At 41.0% G+C, this 23,517-nt stretch overlaps 1 protein-coding gene across 1 annotated transcript in view; it reads right to left on the minus strand.

The window, feature by feature from the left end:
* Positions 1–724: 724 nt before the first annotated feature.
* Positions 725–23,517, minus strand: part of LOC308389090 (pleckstrin homology domain-containing family G member 3-like) — a 31,559-nt gene continuing 8,766 nt past the window's right edge. The window contains exons 3-18 of the mRNA XM_080870239.1: positions 15,603–16,144; positions 12,070–12,170; positions 10,515–10,584; positions 10,376–10,422; positions 9,939–10,089; positions 9,569–9,700; positions 8,409–8,591; positions 8,046–8,138; positions 7,847–7,933; positions 7,724–7,754; positions 7,490–7,591; positions 7,325–7,371; positions 5,739–6,113; positions 4,904–5,002; positions 2,195–3,638; positions 725–2,083 (exon numbers count right to left, since the gene is read on the minus strand). Coding sequence (XP_080726365.1) covers positions 1,434–2,083; positions 2,195–3,638; positions 4,904–5,002; positions 5,739–6,113; positions 7,325–7,371; positions 7,490–7,591; positions 7,724–7,754; positions 7,847–7,933; positions 8,046–8,138; positions 8,409–8,591; positions 9,569–9,700; positions 9,939–10,089; positions 10,376–10,422; positions 10,515–10,584; positions 12,070–12,170; positions 15,603–16,144 — 4,154 coding nt within the window. The 3' untranslated portion in view covers positions 725–1,433. The remainder of the gene's footprint in view (positions 2,084–2,194; positions 3,639–4,903; positions 5,003–5,738; positions 6,114–7,324; positions 7,372–7,489; positions 7,592–7,723; positions 7,755–7,846; positions 7,934–8,045; positions 8,139–8,408; positions 8,592–9,568; positions 9,701–9,938; positions 10,090–10,375; positions 10,423–10,514; positions 10,585–12,069; positions 12,171–15,602; positions 16,145–23,517) is intronic.

The raw sequence follows: 23,517 nt of genomic DNA on the forward strand, positions 1-23,517 counted from the left end.
GGATGCGAGCTGTGGTTGGCTCAAAATAAATAAATAAACCCTCGGTGATGCGCAAATATGACAAAGGTTTGGTGGCTTTATGGAGAGGGTTTCTCTCTTGTGTATTTCCGGTGTAACTCGATGTGTTCATGTCCGACTTGATGGAACTTTTTTTTTTTTTTTTAAACGAGGCGGCGCTCGGGATGACCTTTGCGGTCATTTAAAAATAATAAGAAATTAGCCAACACAAATGAACAGACTCATGAGACCACATTAACAATTATAGTTGCTACTGGCAGCTCCACACGGATCTTATTCTAAAACATAGTTACAGTAACTATTACTGCCTCGTTGTTTGGGTGTCACACCGAGCTCAGTGCTCTACATGGAAAAGTAACAGGAAATGAGCCATTTGTTTTTCTAACTGAGGCCCTTTGCATACTCTCCTTACAGGAGTGGGCCTCCCATTTGATGATGATAATTTTTTTAGAGATATTTAAAAGCAGTTCTCATATATTGAGGACAAAACTTTGTCATAGAGCTCCTCCTTTATGGCATTGGTATCATCTTTTGCTTAGAACTGTTGCTCTTTGTTTTTGAAATAGAGCATTTCCTTACACCACAACAATAAATCCTCTCAACTCTCCTTTAAATGAATTTTATTTGATGTAAATAGAAGGCTGTCTTTGAAGCCACGTCAGCCACGGTATGAATGGATCTGCAGTAACGCACATTTACCAATAACTGACAAAGACATTTCTGTTTTTATTCAAAATATGGGAAACAGAGTATGAAACAGTGCATTATTAGTATTTACAAGAGGCCAAAATTTCCCAAATATACAGTTTTATAAATAACGTTTAAGAAAATATACAACTTGCTGAGAACGCTAAAGCTCCAGTGATGTTTCACACGTTTTAGAAGCAGCTACAGTAAATGACAAAGCAAACGACTGCTAGGATCAGTTGCTAAAAACAAAAGTAACAAAAAATGGCAGCAATCTTTGGTATTTGGACACAGGCTGTGCTAATAGCAGAGCTGACATCAGTCAGAGCTTCCCTGACAGTTACACAGAAATATTGCTATACTGACTGTAGCGAGAATCACTAACATTGGGAACCAAAAACATGGATATAATAAAGTACAACCAGTTCCCATTTCATACAGGAGATTTTATACACATTTCTACATAGACTTTGTGCAGACATTTACCCAGTGTGTAAATATTGTAATTCATATTTTATAAGAAGACAATAGCCATTAATATGTCTCTGGTGTCACACCGTGCTGCGATCATGTCAGGGTGTCTCCGATAGTAAAAACACTGCACAGTCACAAAGTTGCATTCTTTTAAGAGAATTAACATGAAATATGGGTGTTGGGACAAGTATGAGATATTTGTCAGATAATGTTTCAAAATTCTAATAAAAATATACGGTACATAAATCACATGTTCATGAACTTGTGCTTAAGTTCTGGAATTTCTCTCGTAAGCTTCTCACAAGTTTGCTCTCTGAGGTCTTCCCTGAACTCAGGAGATCAGACTTTGCTGCACTGTCTACGCCCTCTGGACAGAGGTTATCTCCTTCTTGTGCTTGGCTGACCTTAAGGCAGGTCCTGGCAGGTTCCTGAAGGTTCTGTACTTCATGAAGGGGTAAAGACACAGGCATATGGTCCAAAGATTTCCACCTGCACAGCAGGGGATAGAGTCGAGAGCGTTTCTGGTGTGGGGGCCAGTCTTCTACTACGGAGCCGTCACTGCGTGTGGTTTCAGATTGCTTTCGAAGTGTGTCAGGGTCTGTCACAGACCTACGAAGATCTGAGGAGCTACTGTATTTATGTTCACAGCCATTACACCTGTCCATCCCACTCAGGACTGTGCAGCTATGGGTTATTTTTGAGGAGTGGGATGCATCCGAGTATTTGGAGCGCAGCTCCTGAACATCAGGCCAATGGAAGGTCTCCATCTCCGGGCTCTGCGGGCAGGTAATTGTGCTCTGGGAGCTGGCTCCAGAGCTGGGAGTCAGGACTGGACTTGGAGAATGGAGTTCAGGGATAACTGCTTGACTGCAAACATTCGTGGGCAATCTTAGGCTTGGTTTACCTGCATACACACAGAAAACAGACAAAGAATGCCTTTCAGGTCTCTTTGCACACAAGTCAAAGTGCTAGGGTACTTTAAAAGAAAAAGAGCAATGATTTGCATCCTATTTACCCCTTTTTCTAAGCTGCAGCTTCTCCTCGTGGACAGCAGGCATGTCCCTGAAGGCTTCCTGGTTTGCAGTTTCTCGGCTCCTCTGCCAGACAACGGGTTTGTTATTTTTAATGCGCTGGCTGTACTGACGAGCCAACTGGAACACCTTGTTCTTCATCTTTCCCATGTCTTGAAGGATCTGGTCGTCATCCATGCTTGTTCGGAAGCTAATGATCTTAGGTAGTTGACCTTGGTTGTCTTTACCGATCTCTTGAAACACCGGGGTCTCGGAGCCCTGACCAGATCCTCCTTCCACTGCTTGGCAAGTTGGGATAGGTGACAACATGGAGAGGGTATTGGAAGCGGTGCTCATTTCAGACTCGTCTAGAACCTGAGGTGGTTGCTTATCGGTTTTAGCATCTGAAGTATCAGAGCTGTGGTGTGCCACTTCTAATAATGACTCACTAACTTTCTCCTGTGCATCCTGCTGGGCTTCCTGGCTCTGTCCCTCATTTTCCATGTCTTGCCAAACCTTGAGCATTTCTGATGAAGGCCTGAATTCCTCTTCTGTGCCTGAATTGTCTGAAATGCTGTTACAACTAGCCTGGGCCTCGACTGATCTCTGTGGTAGATAATTTCCAGTGTTTTGACTTGTTTGTAATCCAGGAAGGTCAAACACAGACCAAGATGTAGGCCTGTTCTGAGAGAGACCTTTCCTAAGAGCTGGGACGGCCCTCTCCTGAGGAGCAGGATTATCATTAAGCTGTTGGCTCAAGTTCCTGACCAGACCTGCTGGAATATAAGACAGACTCTCCCTGCGCCTGATGCTGAAGTTAGCATCTTGGTGCTCAGCGTGCTCGTAGTACTGTCGAATTTTGTGGATGAGGAGGCGATCTTGTTTGGAGAGCGTAGACCTGCGTTCCCCTTCATTCAGCCCAAGTTCACGCACAGCAACTGACCGATTAGCCTCTGAGCTAGTTTTCAGCTCTGCTGAGGAGCTGAGCAGCATTTGGGTCTGTTTCTCAAAATCCATGCAAGCTGAAGGGCTGTGGACGGCATCATCATCCACGGACTCTGAGGGGCAGACAAGTGAACCCATGTCCTCTGACATTACACTGCTCCGTCTAGATAGGCTGCCCCTGAAGTGTCCAGCTATCACACTCGCCTGGTCTAGCACAGAGGAAGGTAGGATGCTTTCGTTACCCGAAATTTCCTCCTCTTCCTCTTCTGAGAGCTCTCCATTGGTCAGTACACTCGCCTCCTCCACTTGAAGACCAGAGGAATCACTCTCTCCTTCTTCTTCCTCTCCAGTTTCCCTTGAGCTATCCTGAGGTCCTGAGGTCTCCGTTTCTTGTTCTGAGGGGGTCACAGGAGACTCAGGGCACTGGAAGCGATCCTCTTCCAGCTGATTGCTCTCATTTACTTGAGGAAGACAGTCTAGATTGCACGGCTCCTGCATACTGACCTGAAACATGACACAAGTTTTGTTTTACAGTAAAATGACACTTTCTAATAACAAACAATCTAAGCTTAATGGTGCTATTTACAGTAATCTTAATAGTTGCATCATAAGTTGTTTATGCATTCATGTACAGCGCTGTGCAAAAGGTCTCTTTATATTTTGCTAGGAAAATGGAAAACGGGTGCAGCAGTTTATTGAAACGTGCAAATATACGTGGAAATATAGTATATGGCAAAAATGTCACATCTTTCTTATCATTTTTCCAGTTTTAAGTGGTTAAACAACGGAGAAAAAAATCCAATAGACTCCTTTGAAAATGGTCATGTACAAAGAATCGACTGAAAATAAATGAAAAAGCAGCCAATGTCCAAAGAAAGACTTCAGAAAGCCTTTAAAACAATTAGAAGAATGTCTGCCTCCTTGGAAGCAAAATATAAATCAGGGCGACTCAAGACTTTTGCACTGTACTGTAAATGACCTCATTAGGCTCAGCTGAGATGTATCACAGGGATCCATGTCTGTACAAAAATCCAAGTGTAGTTAAAAACTGCAAAGGCCATTTGCAGCTGTCTGTAATGACTCTTTACTGGATCCTGGCGAGTTCACTATTACATTGTTTGCGGCTGTACTAGTGTTCATATTGCTGATGTCACCCCAGCCTGGCATTAATATGAATTTATTTCCAGGTGCTGCCTGCTCTTTTGGAGTGTCTGCAATTGCAAGAGGTGCAGCTTGGAGCTGTGTGGTGCAGATAAGGTTAGGAAGAATAATAACCTGCACTCTGCTTGGCTGAAGAAACCTTCCCCCCCCCGCAAAGTTACCAATTATGAGAATCAGGCTTGAACTGTAACCGGCATCTAAATCCAATGTTGCCTTTCTCAGTGAGAGTGCCTACCATAGCACAACAGTACGTGTGAGGAATTTTAACTACCGGGGCTACATATGGCATTAATATGACTCCAGGCATAATTTACATGTAGCATAGAGACTATGTTGACGGCAGAGGGCAGCTATTAAATAGGAAACCAGGTTATTTGTGTAATGTATTATTAAATACGCTCGCTCTCATTCACAGAGATATAACAATAACAGATAATAGACTGAGAGCCTCATTCAAAATATACAATGGCTAAAATAAGCTTATCAAAATGAGGACAGATGGATACTTTTTAATAGACCTAATACACATTACATGTGGCCTCAGAGACATGTATGGAAATCGGGTTTAATAGATGTGTATAAACCGTATACTGGGCTTTATCAATTACCTGCAAGCTGCAAGTTTCTTTCAGAGCATCAGCCTCATGTTTTTCCACCTCCTCTCTTGTCAGAGTTTTCAGCTCAGCAATATCTTCGTTCTGATCATCCTGAAAAGGCAAAACATGGAATCAATCTTGTCTTTTGCTTTTTTTAAAAATGAAATGAATGAAGCCCTTATTCCTATTGAAATGATGTGCACTGTCACATTTGGGAACAATGTTGCTACAACAATTAACTTTAACAAAGGCTTTCTAATTATGAAAGTACAAAGGGGAAATATGATTAGAAAATATGATTATCAAAGGGCAAAGCGCTTGCTCGTATAATGTTCGTTTAATCAGATGGCTACATTAACCTTTGAAGTCAAACAACATTTAAACAGAGCACACTGACTCAGTGGTTCAAATGCAAATGTAAGCATGATCTCAACATCATTCGCTTTAACATTCATCATGAAATCCAGCACCTTGTAGCAAGAGGAGGAAATGATAAAACAGGAGTGCATGCACAGTGAGAGGACACAAAAGTCTAAAGCAAAAAAACAAAACACACACAGGCAAAGACATGCACAAGGTATGACTTAAGTTTCACCCAAGTCCTCAAATTGTTCTTTATGATCCGACTGACAGGATTTCAGTTGATGTTCTTTGATAGCAAAAATTTAACCCAATGCATTCAGTGTGGACAGTGCAATTGGTAGCAGGTGTTAGTTCCATTTATGAAGGAAAGAAAAAAAAGTGATAGGGATGAGAGCCAGCGTGGGAGAATGAGTGGCAGTGAATATTGGTAAGCTGGTGGAATGGAGCAGGAAATGGGAAACCCGTGGGTGGCTGAAACCCTCACCGTTGTGAAGTGAGTAGAAAGCAAAGACCTGGCTCTATAGTGCCAGCAGGAGATGGCTGCGAGCACTGAGCTGGCAAAGTCGGCTACCTGGTCGTCTCCCATCAGTATATCTTCCTTGTAGCTCTCCCCATCTTCCACATCCTGCTCCTCCACAGCCTTCTCTGGCTCCAGCCCCCCCTCACTGGGTAAATAGCCCTGTTTCGGGTCCCTGTCAGTAGGACTTAGCTCCTCCAGAGAGTCTCTTCTCAGCATTAGATCCTCCACACACGGGCGCTCAGCCTGGGGTTCCCCTAGACTGGAGGTCAGCGTACTGACACTAGTGGCCGGCTGAAGGGAGCATCTAGCCCCCAGCAGTGCCCCCTCACTGTCTGCGTGCTGTAGCGTGAAGGCATGGACATGTGGTTTGTTATTGCAAGGCCAGTGCTAGAGCAATGCTGTGATTGCAAAGCTGTAAATGGGATGAAATTACCATAAAGCAGCTTTAGCTTTAGGTGAGATGTGATTTATTTATGTTTTTCAAATCTAGGTTAAGTACGTTTTGTGAAGATTAGAAATCTCATTTTTATTTGATTTTCTTTTTCAGTTAGAACAAAGTTTGAACTGCTGACTCAAAAACAGATTAAACCACATCTCACCACAGCCCAGTGACCTAAATAAACCACTTTGCTACAACAGACAGAAAAGGCTTATTAAATGACTGCATTTGGATTTCAGACACTCACCTTCAAAACAGCTGCGTGGAGAACAAAACCACAGAGGAGCCGAGAGATGAACAAATGAGAATGTTAACGACAATGAAAAAAGTATATGCCAGTCCAACATTATGAGCCAAAATGACCTGAATACCACGTACATCTTGTATAATCAGGACAATTTCTGTCTTCACAAATGGGAACTGAGTGAGGTAGCTGTTAGACTGGCCCGGACTTAAGGGAGGCCCTGTGATTAGATAAATACTGATAAGCAGCATCTTGTTCTCAGACTGTAAAGCCGGACATGATGCAATTAACCAGTACGTGATGACCTCCTCCCTCACCCTGATGAGAAGGTTGACATGAAAATTGCTTTTTCATTACACTGGTTCAAAAACAGATCAGGTCTGGGAGCAAAGGAGAACAAGAATAGGGAGAATTTCTCTTTGGAAATGGTCAGTCAGAATCTGTGAAGATGCACAGATCTAAGGGCTGGGCCGAATCTGACTACTGAAAAGAGTCTGTGTATAACAAAGCCTCTGACCAATGTGGCATATAATTAAATGGATTATAGTGAGGTGGAGTGGGGGTGGGAGTGAATGTGCGTCTTTGATGTGTTTTCCAGGTGTCTTTGAAAGAGAACAAAGCAGAAGTGCAATGGAGACACAAAATAATCATGGTAGGGGGCCGTGGGGCTGCTGGACCAATGAAGAGGCAGAATATGGATGAAACTCTCAACACTGGTAATGAATCTGCACCTTTTGCACCTAAATCTTACTCAGCATCCAGCAATTTAACACACACACACACACACACACACACACACACACACACACACACACACACACACACACACACACACACACACACACACACACACACACACACACACACACACACACACCAACCTTTTGTGCTTCTTCTGATTTGTTTGGCTGGCTCTAAAAAGAGGATTAAAAATGGGAGAGCTTACTAAGAGTCTAGCTGGTGGTTTAATGATCACAAAAACTACACAAAGACCAAAGGTTTTGTATTCAGATTTAAAATCGGTTCTTATACCTGATCTCCTTCTCCCATTTCTTCCTTCGAGATGGAAGTCATCAGGCTGGCAGGACTCCACCTTCTTCAGCTTCTCAGGGCTATACTGGTACTTCCCCAGATCTGAGCAGCAGAAGGATATGCTATTATACTCCGATTACTACAACAATCTTCTCCACACAGATGTCTTTTTTGTATATTAAACTACTGAAAACACACCCTGTCCATATTGGTTACTTTAATTGTAACACTTACAGTTTGAATTATCCAGAATGGCTTCTTTTGCCTGTAAAAAGAAGGCAGCATGTTTCAGGAAAAGCTGCCTCTTCATAAGGAAAAGGAAAAAAAAAAATCAGTGTGAGGGATGATGTTGTTTACCCTTTGTGGAACGATGGTGCTGTGATTTTCAAGTATGAGCCTCTTGATGTGATGGGCCCAGAGACGCTTCTCTTCTACAGTCTTGGCCTGGATCAACAAGCACTTGCTTTAGTCATTTACATTAATAAAGATGCACCAGATACAATCCATCCATGCATCTCTTTCTCTCCATCTATATAATGATTCTATTTTCATTTACCTGCACTGTGTGAGGCTGCTTGGGACGCTTGAAGTGGATAACACTGAAGAGCAGGGGATCCTTGGCACTGTCAAGTAGCATTAGGGTGGAGCACTGGAACCACAGAATGCAGTAATGAAGAGAAGGGCTACACCAAGTGTACTTCATTATCTCTTAATTTGCTTTCTAATTAAAAAAATCTAATTAAAGTGGACATGAGTTATGCTCATTTCCAGGCATATATATTTTGTTACAAACAGGAGTGCTCATATTAAATATTGCAGCAGATAAATTGGTTATTTTCAACTCCACCAGACAAAACTCACCTTTCCCCCCCATTTTCAAAGTGTTTAACTTTGTTCAAATAATATAACAAAAACGTACCAAGATATGGATCTTGTAGACATAGTGTTCTCCTCTTTTTTTGGTAATAAGGAGCATCTTTTCAAAGAGGAAGAGAGTGCGGGTGTTCTTCGCCCTTAGCACATGAAAGGTGCCCTCTAGCACAAGCTCTCCGTAGGTGGTCAGGTCAGGCCCCTTCCAGTTGATCAGAAGAGACTGGATCTCCTGAAGATCAACATGTTAGTACACACCCTTTAAGTGTATATATATATATATATATATATATATATATATATATATATATATATATATATATATATATATATATGTATGTATGGAGCTGGCTGTTATTTTTAGTCCTCATACAACACCTGTACAATGGAAACACAGAGTGAACTGACTACAGGTGATGTGTGTCCACTGGGACATTTTTGCAATACTGAATTTCCCAGAGGGATTAATACAGTTTCATCTCCATCTAAATGACTGATAGGTGGTCTTCTGAGTTAGCCTCCTAAAACTGTGCAAGCACTGAGCTGCACCTGATTATTCAAATGCCTCTTGGTGGACTGTCTGCGAACAGATTTAAAACAAAAAGCAAGATGACAGTGAACTGTCAAAGTTCCTCTTACAGACTTAGTACTCCTCTTATCTTACTGAACTGTTCTCACAGTAGAAGGCATTTTTGAAAATCCCTGTGGTGAGAAAAATAGCCATGCATTTTCTAATCTAATTAAGGTGGAGGCAACCTTGATGTCTTGTAATAAAATAAAACAATCTTGTCAGAAAACCACGCCAGGATAGGTACAGTGAATATGAACTAGGATTCTGTGTCCAAAGGATCCATTATTTCTCATACCTTAAACCAAGGAAATCATTAAAAGCTATTGTCACTTTAAATTAAAAACAACATGAGAAAAGTATTCAAGTTGAAATCAGAAGGATGTGCCGTGGGAGATACTTTGAACACTGGCGCTCAAAAAAAAAAAAAAAAAAAAAAATCGCTCATGCAAGAGATGGAAGTCACAGGAGGCAGCCTTGTTGAGAAAAGCAAATATATGAAATGAATTGATAAACGAATAAGAAGAGTTACAGAATCATTACATTTTAAAAGCACCTTCACTGAACCTGTACCGTTTATTCCACATGGCAATGACATAAATCAAACTCTTCACAAGTATTTTAAAGGAATCTCATCTGACCTGCACTCTGACAGCGTGTTCGTGCTTCCTCTTCATATCGTTGATGTACCAAGCAACCCCTGTCATGGTGTCTATGGCCTCCTGAATGACCTCGTAGCCCTCCTCGTCTGGGTCAAAGTGCTTTGCAATTTCCTTTAGCAGTGATCAAAAATATTAAAAAGAAATAAATTTCTGTTGAGGTTTGGTCAAGTTACAGTACATTCATACCTAAACATTTTTTGTACCTAGATTAATAAGTAATATAAAATTGAAGAAAGAGGTCAAGAAACATTTGTTTACAGTTTGTTTTTTAATTATTTAATCATAAATCAGACAATTTACTGAAGAAACATTTTAGTCAACCAAAATGACGCTTGAGGAGATTCTGTACCTGAAGCAGCAGGTGATATTTCAGTATCCTCTGAACTGGCTTTAGGAGGTAAGAGCCCAAAGGAAGGGAGCGCTTCAGAGCGGCCTGTCGATCCCTGAAAAACTTGGCCAAAGTTTTACTCCTCATGCAGTCGGTCAGTGCTGCCACTGAGCTGTTGGACGGCAAAGAGCGACATCCATCAATACCATTAAAGCTTGTTATATCAAAAACTAGAATTACTGCTTCGTGAGCGTTTTTGCCAACAAGCCAAGCTGCAGTTTAAACATCCACAGATTCATGTGGTTACATGATAGCAAACACCACGCTTTGAGGCAACAGATACTTATTTACTTAACCTTTTAGTTCAAATGATAGATTCCCTTAAAGCATTCCACACCAAAACAGGAAAATAAAAAAAATTTAATATATGAGAAGAACATCTCGTCTTAGTTACTCACTTGGGATAGTTGGTGCAATACTGGGTGTAGATTTCAAAGTATTCGCTCTGGTGAAACACAGACCAGTCGTAAATATTACTTATGTGCATTGCTTGGGGAGCTGATATCGCTTTAATTAGTGCAAGATTGTTGTGCTTACCTTATTTACAAAACACTGAGCGATAGCCACGGGATCATTTTCACACATGTCCAAAGACTCCAGCAACTCACTGAAATGCAGGAAGCAACAATATGTGATAGATGAGTGTCAATCGGGAACACTGAAACCGTATTAATTAACAACTATTAAGGAATAGGTAACCAGCAAGAACTTAATACATAATGACATGAACCTCAAGGAGTTTTTGATCTTTCTTAGAGGGGAAAAAATACCAGTAGAGGGAGCCATACACTGTTAAACAGGTGAGTGTATACATATCTGGATTGAGAACATAACACCAGTCCAATCAAAAATGTGTTTTATTCAGGTCACAAAACAAACCCTGAGTTGTAGTTGTAACTTTTACAAGCTGTAACACCAACTCAGTAAAAAAATGAAATAAAATAAAGAAATACAGGCGCTTTACTGCAGTATGACTCATTTCTCTAGTGCTGAAAATTTACTTCAATGTTCAATTACAATGGAAAACTGTTGGGAAAAAAAGTCATCACTAATCATCACAAGTCAAGCATGAACTATTTTTAATGCACGCAGCACAACGCATTTTCAAGTGCCGCAAATCTTTGACTGAAACTGACTTCAAAGGAACGTGCCAGCGTGTTCTTGGTTCAATGAGAAAAGTGTTACGATTTATTATGTGCACAGTGTCAATATTTGTTCATACCACATGATTGCTTGGTTAACAATATTTAGAGAATGTTAAGTGCCCCAAAGAAGTACAGATTCTTGGATGAAATAAAGACTGTTTATCAGAAACTCCCAATGTCAAATAAGAGTTTATGACTTTCAGAATATTGTAAAGCTAAGCAAGAGACTGGACTACAGCAAAGTAAATAACCGTTAGAGTCGGGTTTCTTTTTTACAGTATGTGCAGTACAGCATCCAAAGTAAGCAGAATTTCTGTATATCGTTCATCCAGAAAAATAAAAGCTGGTTTCCCCCTTTTGCACATAAACATATGGCACTAGTGCTAAAGCTGATATAAGGATTTATATGATTAAAGTTAATATCACTGTTTATATATTGCGAAAGCAAAGCCCTCACAATGCAGTGCAAGTCAGGCCTCGATACAATGGCACAACATCAATTACAAATCTGTAAAATTAGACTGATTAAGATGTAATAACTACTGCAGCCTTCTTTATAATAGCTTTGGCATTACCAGGGAGGCTCCTCACCATGAGAGGAGAGAGCAATGTTAATGTGTGTTTTGGCAGGCAAGCGCGGTCAGCAGCGAACACTTGCTGACATAAGATGTCGAAATGTAAAGCCAGCTGCACCTCTATTTCCGCCGCTTTCGGATATTTGCAGTCGGGTCTTTACTGCTGTGCGAGCTGTTCCTTTGTTTTCCCTGCATCCGGTTTGAATGACTCAATAAAATATAAGCAGCATGTGAAGAAAAATTCATCAAGGGTCAGCCATTTTTAACTTTCATGAAATGCTCCATTATCCAATAGCATAATGAAAGTGTACAAAACATTCCTTGCACAAAATGACTGCATAAAAATACCCAAAACAGACTTGTTATATGTACCTGTTGAACTCGTAGATGTCCTCTATGTTTCCAAAAAGAGCACACACTTGTTCTGGCCGTATGGGAAGGTTGCCTATATCGATAATGTGAGCCAAGTAATCCTGAAAAAACAGTAAAGAGGGGAAGTTATATCTGAAAACTCCTTAAAATGTGGTTACATGTTTATGGTTAAGAAAGAGACATGCACTTCCAAATTCCTGCCAGCAGAGGGAACATGCATATACATTTTCCTCTCATTGCCTTCTCACATCCTCTGCACTGAGTGATGATGACATTTGTTTAGTGCAGCTGATTGCTGCAGTTTTAGGGCTATAACATTTCTTCTAATGTGTGTAAAAAGACAAGTGGGGTGTCAGATCTTCCTGAGCTACAGAAGCAGGATTATTATTTCATAAATCAGTTATGAGACAGTTCAAGGATCCTTTTAAGGACTTGTTCTGTGGACCAGGGAGCAACGTGACTCTGAAAGAAGCTCTGCAGTACCCATTCTAGAAACATCAGTACAGCCTGTTCCCTCTGGACATAAAAAGTATTCAAACTAGTTAAAAATATCAAAAAGTACTAAAGCCAAACATGCCAACATCTGGCTGATTACCCTTTTTTTCTGTCAATTACACACTCGTGTGGAAAGAAAACAACTCAAAACAGGCGAAGGGGAAAATTAACGATAGTCAAACACAGACATAAGCATTTACTAAATACGGAGCATACCAGTAAAGAGCTTGTGCGCACACGGCAAAGCCTCGCTGATGATGTGGTGTAAATACAGACATACTTAGCAGGCTTGCTGGACGGCACAGATTAGGAGAACAGTCATCACATCACACTACTGAATGAACTGCTGCACACCACTGATGGAGAATTCCTGTGCTGCAATAGCAATGCTCACTCCGAGCCGACAGAGTGCTGTGAGATTTAATTTAGTGAATGCCATCTGTAGCTTATAGTGCTAGAAGTTGCTTTTTCTCGCTAATAGAACAGGGACGCCTACTAGGGCTGGGCGATATATCGAGTTTTTTAAAAATATCGATATATTTTCATACGAGATATAAGATGTGACAATATCGTTTATATCGATATAGTCTATGTTACGTTATAATTATACTTGTGGAGCCGCAGGTTTGCCTCTCTTTCGTCCACTTTTGTCTCTACGCAACGTTACTCGGCCTCGCCTCTCCTTCACTGAACACAACTCCCCCTCCCCCATAGCTTCACCTGCAGGCAATGACAAGATGAAAGCGGAAAATCTCCGTTAGCGAGTTACCGTGCGTGGGGCTGGACGGCGTCAACGTGTTAGCGAGCTAACCGCGCTAACGACATGCAGCCAGGAGGGGCTGCACGGCCTAAAATCCTTTCATTTTCTCAAAACTCGACAGTGCGCCTTATGTATGAATTCTGGTTGTGCTTACTGACCGCGAACCGATTTTATGTGGTACACAGCGCTCAGCAATCTGTCAAAAAATGTTTTAATATGACTTTGCTAAGCTACGGAGCTGCACCGCTTGATGGATTGTCTTGGAGGATTAGGGCTACCGGGGAGGAGCCTCGCGGAGTGATACGTACTGTGCTTCAACGTAATATTACCGTACTGTGTGTGTGTATAAGGACCACAAACGGCACCTGTTCAGAGACGTGGTGCAGCTGTGAAATCTGTCTCTTTGTTATTATGCTCAGCGTCTATTAGTTTACATTTTGACTGCACAATTGTGAGCTTTTTGTTATGCACAAAAACAACATTGTTTTCTTTTATTTATGGACCATGATTATTTAATAAATGCTGATAATTTATTTTTGAATAATTTCTTCATGTACATCTACGCTGTATGTAAATAAAAGTGCCCGTGTGACATCTGGGACACAGTGTGACTAGGAACTCTCTTTTTGTTCTTAACTTATGGCTTTAAAAAAAAAAAAAAAAAAAAAAAAAAAAAAATCGAGATATATATCTTATATCGCCATCCAGCTAAAAAATATCGAGATATGAATTCTGGGTCATATCGCCCAGCCCTAACGCCTACATTTAATTGCAACACTCATTGTTTGAATCGCTAATTTTCACATTTACGAATAAAATGCTGAAAGATCTTTCTGGGTGTGTTCTGGACAAGTGTTGGGAATATATCTGGCTAAGCGAAACCAGCCGGGGTCAAACAGCTGTTCTAAAAATGATCTCATGAAAGGACAGAGTGATGGCTTTAAGAGTCAGAGAGATAAATGGCAAGATAAAAAGCAAGGATGTCCATGTGTAACAGCTGCGTGTCAGTATGAGGCAAGAGCTTTGATTTAGCATGAAATTAAACAATGCCAAAAGAAGTGTTATGGGCCCGTCGAATCCAAGGCTTTGAGTAAGAATAGGATTAAAAAAAAAAAAAAAGTAAGTGAAGCAATACTGTAATCATGGAATGACTATTTTCCCACGCTATAGCCCGACATCTCTTTTCACATGTGTGTTATTTCTTCTGTTGGTGCAAAGATAGAGATATTTGTGTTGGCTGGGGAGGCCTGACACTTCAGACTAGGCTAGATCTTGCAGCAGAGTCTGTCTCACTGACTCTGCTCCTGTCAACTGAAAGAGTTTAAGGTCCTGGAAGTGTTTGTCGAGAGCACGTCATTATTTAAGCTACAGCAGGGGCAGCACTCCCTCCCACAGTAAATGCAAGACGCCAGACACAGTCTGGCGCAAAGTGAGGAGGTGCTAACTGTTTTACTGCCATTCAGTGTCAGAAATGGCTCACCTGTTAAAGGCATTACAGTCCGTGCAGTGACACGGTAACACACTGCTCCTGTTTTTTGTGTTTTTTTCCCCACCCAGGACAAACTGAGAACTGGGGAGATTTCTGTCGGGAAGCTGTTTCCAGACTACAAAGGTAGAAAGAGTGATAAGACGTAAGTGGCCTGCTGAGTGGTAAAATCATCCCTGGCTCATTTTCCACGCTTCACATCTTTGAGATGAGGTTTCCACTATCTTTAACCAAGATCACAGAGCCCAAGATTCCTGCTGCCATGAAAGACCTGCACTGTTTCCCACTCTGACTCCACATATGAGCATACTACATAATCCCAGGCTGTAGGCTGTAAGCCTTCACTGCACTGTAAATATACAGAATAGTTTATACAAAACACTAAAACTCGACCATAAACTGTTTAACGGTCCTCCTTTCTATGAACTAGAAATCTCTAAACAAAGCCTTCAGCCGCCAGATGTCTGGCACATTTTTTGTCAACTGGCTGATTTGTTTGGAAAAGAGGAAAATCAGAATGGATCCTGTTCAAGTACCAGACCTATTTGTAGGGAACACAGTAGGCATTATTTGCTTTCAACAGCCACTGACTCAGTTGTCCGTGTTTTGGTTCCTGGCTGCTCAAATTCATCAAATCGCCACTAAAAGGTGATGCAGACATGAGGTCATAGCTGCTTGTTAATCCAAATCAAATATGAGCTTTAAGCTCAGATGATTTAGTGGCTATAATTTAAAATCGTTGGCTCAATCTGAATACTTGGCTTAAGGGGAAAAACCCTGACATCCACTCACCTCTACGATGCTGCGCAGATCCTTGACGTACATGCGCTCCGTCTCCATGATCTCCATGACAACCCGGTCCACATAGGTCAGCTTTGGGTTGGGCGCCATGGCATCCGCGACGACAGGCGAACAGGGGATGTGAAGTATTTCACCAGTCGCTTTCCTGTTGGCCGTGCCGTTGTTGTTATTCCACTGGCTGGTGATCAACCTGGCCTCCAGCTGTTCCTGCCAGCGATGTCTAGAACCTGAAAGGGTGGGACTCTGGTTCCCAGCCTGCTCTCTGGTGCCTTCAGCTGGGCTCAGCTCCAAATCTATGTCCTCTTCACTTGGAATAGGCGGTGTGGTGGAGGAAGGAAGGACTGCTGTGCTCCCGAAAAGACTGTGACTATCACGGGATGAACCAGAGGACAGGGAGGACACCAGGCTCACTGGACGTTCACCCTCTCCATCCAGTGGCTCCATGCATACCTGGTTGCAATAGTATGGACCCAAATCGAGGCCTCCCTGGACATGGTCACTGTTGGAGAGGGGTGAGGACAACTGAGGAGATTCTGGAACAGGTGAGAGAAACATTGACATAAATTTGAGAAATTTAAAAAAGTAAAACCTATAAGCAAAAAGCAGACAATGTCAAAAATTAAAAGGGTCTTCATCTATAATGTATGCTCGATTATTATTATTTTGGTTAAGGGACATTGGAATATTCTAATGTGCAACTTTTTGCCTTTATTGATAGGATTCTAACATTTTCATGCATTTAGATGCATGGACTCTGCCCTGTAACCAACCGTTTACTGTTGGCTCCTGCTTGTCTTAAAGCTCAAGCTATAATACAGTTAAATCTATGATATAGCCACAACTATGTGAAACCACTATGGTAAGTCTGTTTAGCAGTGCAGTGTAAATGCAGAGTAATTATTAGCACAAGAACAATGGCTCCATAAACATACTTCAATACACTGTAAGTGTATATGGCTTCCCCGCAATGCTCCTGCAATAGATGGCATTTTTCCATTGTAGGCGTGCACTGTTTTCTTATTTTGATAGTTTATAATCAATCTACAGAAACAAGCCTTCTGCTTCTCTTTTCTGCAGTTCAGTAACAAGTACCTGGTCTTTAGTATGCATTAGCTTGAATTTAGCTCATTATTGTAGAGCTATGCAGACACACCGGGGTAAAAAGGGAAATAAAAACAGTGATGTCACCCACAACAGCATAGGCCTTATAGGGATTCAATGCAGCTACTAATGGCTGTACAGCATCGATATTCCTCATTAGTCGTTATATTTCGCCTTCTCATACATGCAGCCATAAAAACGCTGTTTCAGTAACAGACATTCATGACAATTACCTTAGACAATATGTCACAAAACAGATCATCATAAAGGAAGTGAATAAAGAAGGATCCAACTGCATGAGTCCCATTTTTGGACAATGTTAGATAAAAGTAAATCAATGAATGTTTAAGTAACACTGAACAGACTACTATCCAAGAATCAATACATAACTCTGTTTCCACTCCCAGACTAAGACAGGAGTGGCTTACAGTAAAAGGCCTCACTCAGATCATTACTGACACGGCCCAATTACAACGCCACATATTATATGAAAAGCCCAGCCGTTTCCTCGCTCTCCGGACTATTGAAGACTGAACTTTGGAAAAACAGTGAGGGGAAAAACTCATGAGAAAAAAAAAAAAAAAGGGGGGGGGGGGGGGGGGGGGTAAGGGGACCAGGAGCTTTGTTTATGCATCTTTATAGAACCATGACTGAATTTAAGAGAACTGGAATCCATATTCAGTTTCACATTCTTCCTGGCCAGATGGGGAATTTTCCTCACAAACGTTTCCTAAACATATGAAATCATAGCAGGGTGAGAATGGCCACTGTGCAGAGAGCTCCATTTCCTTAAATATTTAGAGAGTAAAGAGGTCAAAACAGTTTGCCAAGCTAAAGAAACACAGCTTTGTCAAGCAGTTCAACTCCAGACTAATAAACGGAAATCTACGGAGGCAAATCATCAAGTGATAATTAATGTCTTAGGTCATACTGCGTGTGGATGGAGAGCATAATATGGTGCCGATACAACCCACCCAAAAAAAGCCACTTATGTCACGAGCTTGAAAATTTCTTTCTGTTCTACATGAGTGATGACAAGCTTCAACTTGCATATCTCCATCAGTAGATGTGCAACAACAGATGCAAGATAATCCCAAGGTTTTAGAAACAAAAATATGTTGCAACCATGCTGATTCACCTTTCCTGACTTCACTTATTTCCCAGCACAGAACATGAAACCGTTTAAGAAATAATATTAAGCAAGTCAAACGTTTCATCTCAGAGCATGGGAAGAACATAAAGTTAGTGATTTATGAAGTGATGTGCACTGGATGGGTTTCACTTGAAAAGTCAAGCCACCTTTGGTTTATTCAGACACACACACACAGACGCGCCTCTTTTGCATCTTGAAACTTTCCATGACTCAGTAGTGAGCTCATGTTGTTCATACTACATCTACAATCTGCACCAAGCCTTCCCACTGACACCGTTCCCATGCAAAACCTCACTGGGAGAAACAGATGGGCTGGCAAGCACGAGGTGACCGCTAGAGAAAGCTCTGTTTACGCTCTGTGACAAATCACAGGGTTGATGGTGTAAGGGGAGTGTAGTGGTGAGCTATTACACTCAATACACTGCTATGAATTAGGCATCTGCTTCCTTTGCTGCTTCTGTCGGTACTTTTGGTTTTGAGCCTTGCTCTGTGAGGCATGTGAAACTCCCTTCCTCTTTCCATTTCTTCCTCCCACCCAATATCCCTCTATAATAAAGCTTCTCTGTAGCAGGCTGCAAACACTGCCAAGTTAAGAGGAAGAGGAACAACACAATGTGAACTAAAGATGGGCTAAAACCCAACTCTTTTGCACAACCACAGTGACAAAACAAAACATGCATGAGTAAACTGCATTATAAGGTAAACAGCGGCATTGTAAGAATACTCTGGATTTATCTGCAGATTGGAGCGTGCACACTTGAGATCAGAAGGAGCTCAGCTTTGATTGACCACTTCAGAGATTGTACAAGCAGGAACTATCAGTAGGTGATACCACTTACCACATGTTTTAGGTTAAAACTGGAGGACCAAACACCACCTATGCTGAAAGAGGCTGAGCAGAGGAATGTAAATGACCTGCTGATCTAAGATAAGCCCAATGTGTACTCCTGTGTGACTCAGTGCAAAATGTTTCCAGTCAGCCTGTCACAAAGATGACAAAAGCCAAGCCAGTGTAGTCTGCATCCTCTGTAACATTTCCATTTACATCATCTCTCCCTCCATATATCCTAAGTAATAAGAAAAACCATCATGCAGACAGTGCAAAAGGAGAGTGTCTGGTCTTGCTTGGTGCCACATAGTCTCTTCAGCATGTGCAAATATTTATTACTAATCTCTGAGGGATCCGTAGCCACAGTGGCAAAGCCGTTCCCATTACTGTGGCACTCTGTTGTCAGATGTGGAGCGCTTTACAAGTGTCTGCCATTTAAATTAAGCCTTTTAAAGAATAAATACACAAGATTTCAATTAAAGAAACAACATTACACATGTACTGCAAACAGATCAAAGCATCCATACTGTGCAGTGTTTTAGATGAGTATTTGGTTCAGGCCCAAATGTCAGTGATGTTTTGGCAACACCTGCAGGGAAAAATCATTAAATAGAAACCACCACAGCAGAGGCTGCGAGCACTAGTTTAAATAGATGCTTTCTAAAAAACGGTTAACTAGCTAAGGTAGACAAGCATGACATTTACACTTTCGAATATTTTTGCGTACCAGCTCGATTTTTAAGTGCAAGTTTTAAACATCAGGGAGGAAGTGTCAGGAAAACGCAGTAAATGTGGATCTCCAAGGTGGGCCAAGTTCCATTTCTGATAAAACCTTCATGAGAATACATTCATAACCATTTCAGCGATCCTGTTAAGAAAGCCAGAACCAATTTCATTGACAGAGGTAATAATATACTGTATATTAAAGTGGAAAGTGTCACAGAGACGCACCATGTGTAAATAAGGAGCAGATCAAAGGGTTGCATCCATTTTTAACATCGGTGATACATGCAAGCCGAGATCAATTTTCCTTTTTAGCCACACATTACAAACTTGACACCCTGTCTACCTATAATGTATAATTAGCATATCTGCATTCATTTACAGTCTTCATTTCCTGTCTCTTCATTTTAAACAACTCAGTGGACAGACCTGTTAAACCACAGATTATACAGAATGCTGGTGGGGAATGTTAAGTATAAGGGAGCTTAAGTGTATGGTCCAGAAAAAAATTATTGCAGCCAAGCCACAAGTGTAATTTTGCCATTCACACGCCACAGTTTCACAAAGTGTTCTACCTCAGCTACAGCACAACACTCTCCTTTGTTTCAGCTGAGCATCAATGCAGCTGGTGCCTTACTGAGATAAACATTAACCAAGTCAAGGCTAGAGTTTGAGATAGTGTAGTATTTGGACTACATTTCAAAAAGTCTCTTAACCTCAACAAGCCAAAGAGTCGAGACTGTGCAATTCTTAATGGATTAAAATAGGTCAGACTCTTGTAGCCTAAAATGGAAAAAAGCTAACCCCTCATTGTAATTCTTTAAATTCCAGCTTCTTGCCTGTTAAGCTGAGGTTAACGTTTACAGACAAAGGTGTTTTAATGCTACAAGCATGACTTCCCTTTTTCCCTCTGCCTCTTTGAATCCTCTGCAGTGGACAATTGAATGCAGTTCAACTGTGTCTTAATACAATCTGTAACAAGGGAGGTATTCCTTAAACTTAAAAAGCTGCAGCTCAAATAATGAGACATTTGAAGACAATCCTTCCTCAAACTTAATGGTATATTTTCAGTCTCGCCATTACTGAAAAGAGACAGCATTCGCTTACAGAGGCGCTCTGTGTCTAATCAGTCTACAACTAAAGAAGTCTGTTTCCATTTCAGCCCAAGCTTATCAGACAGTTAACAAATGCACAGTTCATAAACTCATCTGCCTCTGACATTAGGATGATATGAGTGACATGCAGTCCCTAATAGGATGATGTGAGGGTTGAAGGGAAATGAAATGAAATGAAAACCTCTGCACCTGGTTATTAACTTTCTAAAAGGCTGTCATAGACAAGATCACCTCAGTCTCAAGCTTCATCTGTCAGAAGCTGCTACTGTATAGGGAACAATGAGTTCCTCCATATATACACACTTGTATAAAACATTTACCAGTCTCTGTCAAAGACACATACAAAGTACAGATGTTACTGTCGGTATGATGCTCTCGCAATGAGCTCTGCAGACATGATCGGGCATATCTCAGTACATTTTTTTCCCCCATGTAAATATTATCACCTTCTCTGTTAACATAAGCCACAGCATGCCACAATGACGTAAGTTAATAGTTACACAACCCAGTGATGATGAGACTCACATTTATCCATCAGTTCATGCAAACCAGCATGATACCCATGCAAATTCTAGCCCAGAGAGGCTCTGGTTTTTATTTCTGGGACACCTAAAACTACCCTCTGTCCATGTACCCGGCATATCTAATCTGTCTGGACTCAACAACACAGGAAGAACCAAACTCTTTGTAAAGGTTGCATTGCACAATGCAACGTCTGCTTGACTTGAAATATGAGGAACCCAAAGTCTGAAGAAGATTACAGAGCAGGTTACAAACTGCACCATGGAAAATATTACAAGCAGCAAGAAGTCTACAATTATTTGTAACCTAGTTTAATTGTGTTTGACAAATGCTTACACAGCCAAATTCAAGACACTTTTTAAAAAAAAATTCAAATATTTGAATGCTTACCGTATAGACGTGTTGAAGCCAGTAAGAGCCACAGAGCAAAGTCCAATTTTTCAATAAATCAACATTTCCTATCTCCTCTTCAGTCCCTCAACTCCTATGACGACACTTTCAGTATGACAAATGAGGACGCGTCTTGTGTTTAAAGAATAGATGTCTCCCAAAGAGACACACCTGTATGACTACTTTAGCTGAAGTTAAAAGAATCCCCCAAGTGTAGCTAACGTTGTTAATGTGTCCCTGAAAATAAAGAGTTTGCGCTAAAGTCCCTCCTGCGCTACCCACTCTGACTTGTGGCCTTTTGTTTTCTAAGCAAATCAGGAGAAAAGAAACAGGAACACAGCCTGTTTTCCACATGCAAATGCTTATTTGAAAGCAAAAAGAAGCACTTAGCATTAGAAAAGCATCTTTCTTTTACCATTTGAAAATTGATAAAATACTACACACACGGACCACTATGAAACACCTCAGCTCCTCTAAATGTTTCCTTTCTGGGGACACTGTCATTTGCATGAGTACCTTTACTGGGATTAGAAAAGCACTGTGGATAACCATCCAAAAGAAAAAGCGAGTCCCTGCCTGCTCCATTACCAAACTTTGCTTGGACGCTCCTGCCTGATTCATAATGACTCATGTATTAAATGACAATAAATTGAACACAGCAGACAATGAATCATCTCTAAAGTCACCTTGTGCTATTTCTACAGCCTTATCAGGAACCGGATGAGTGATGGTGATAAAGCTGCCGTCCTGTGAATAACTCTGTTTCTCTGGTACCAGCCTCTGTCTCGCAGTTGTTAACATTACGTCTGACAACTTAGGACAATTAAGTGATAGTAACCTGAGACACAAGTAAGGGAAATTTAACTTGTTGAATAAAGGGTTTGTTTTAGTCATTTATAAAGAACCTGGCAGTTTAAAGCAATGCAGTAACTATGTTTTTATTATCACTTTCATTTGCCAAGTTATAACATGCTAGGAAAAGCAGAGTTCCTAATGGGCTCATTAATGAATTCACTATCAAGCAAAGAACACAATTAGCAGTTTGTATTCACGTATATACCATAAAGAAAACAAAGCTTTTTTTCCATAATCTGGCTGCACTCACCCTAATCAATGTTCTTATTGCTTTAGAGATTTAGGTATTATTACTTAATTCTTAACTAAAAGAAAAGAAAACAAGTTTGTAACTCAGTCATATCAGAAGCAGCCAATTTCATTGTACAGTCTATATAAGTTTCAACTTGTCTGAAGTGTGAATAAAGCAGGAAACTGCACCCATGAGCACAACTGGTCCATGTACTGTAGCAGCAACAAGTCTGTTTTACTTTAACTGTCAGAAATATAAGAATCATTAGATTATTATTATTAGATTATTGCAGATTGATATTGCTTAAAGAGGCCTTTAATACTTAGTGCTTGTGAGAGGCACTAAAATGTATGTAGGATATGCAGAGGAAGTGAAGATTAGCATACTTGATTTTACATCAACTCCTTCTTTCTTGTTGCTGTGCAACAAAAACAGAAAAACAAAGTTGCCATCAAGCGATAATCTACCTAAAAATCAAAGCTAAACACATCAATATTAATGTCTAAAAGCAAGACTAAAGCCTGCACAAGAACAAAGCTTAAACAAAGGACAGAAGCTGACAAAAAAAACACCGTAATCTCCTTCAGACCAGGTTAGGTTTATAGTCTAAATTACCATGGCATTGTATCCTGATAAAAACCCCTAGTTAAAAACAGGTTACCTCACCAACTACAAATCCTTTTTCCATAGCGGAGGCCTCAGCTCTAGACTACTGCTAATCTGCTAACTGATTCTTCAGAGCCACGAGAACAGTGTGTGTGGCCATGTTTCACTCAGGAGATAAGAGGAACTCTTGCTTCTCCCTACATCTCAATAAAACCCTTCCGCCACTCAAGATCCACTCCGAGCTTCCTCGTCCAACACCCCTTCACAACCTCTGGCAATGAAGTCCTTCCCCCAGTGGCAGCTGGGAGACAGGGAGGGAGTCTTACACCGATTTCCTTGGGAAAAACTCCTCCCCACCTGGCCCCGGTGAATGGCTGCCC

Source organism: Rhamphochromis sp. 'chilingali', assembly GCF_963969265.1.
Source record: "Rhamphochromis sp. 'chilingali' genome assembly, chromosome: 21".
Classification (NCBI taxonomy): Eukaryota; Metazoa; Chordata; class Actinopteri; order Cichliformes; family Cichlidae; genus Rhamphochromis; species Rhamphochromis sp. 'chilingali'.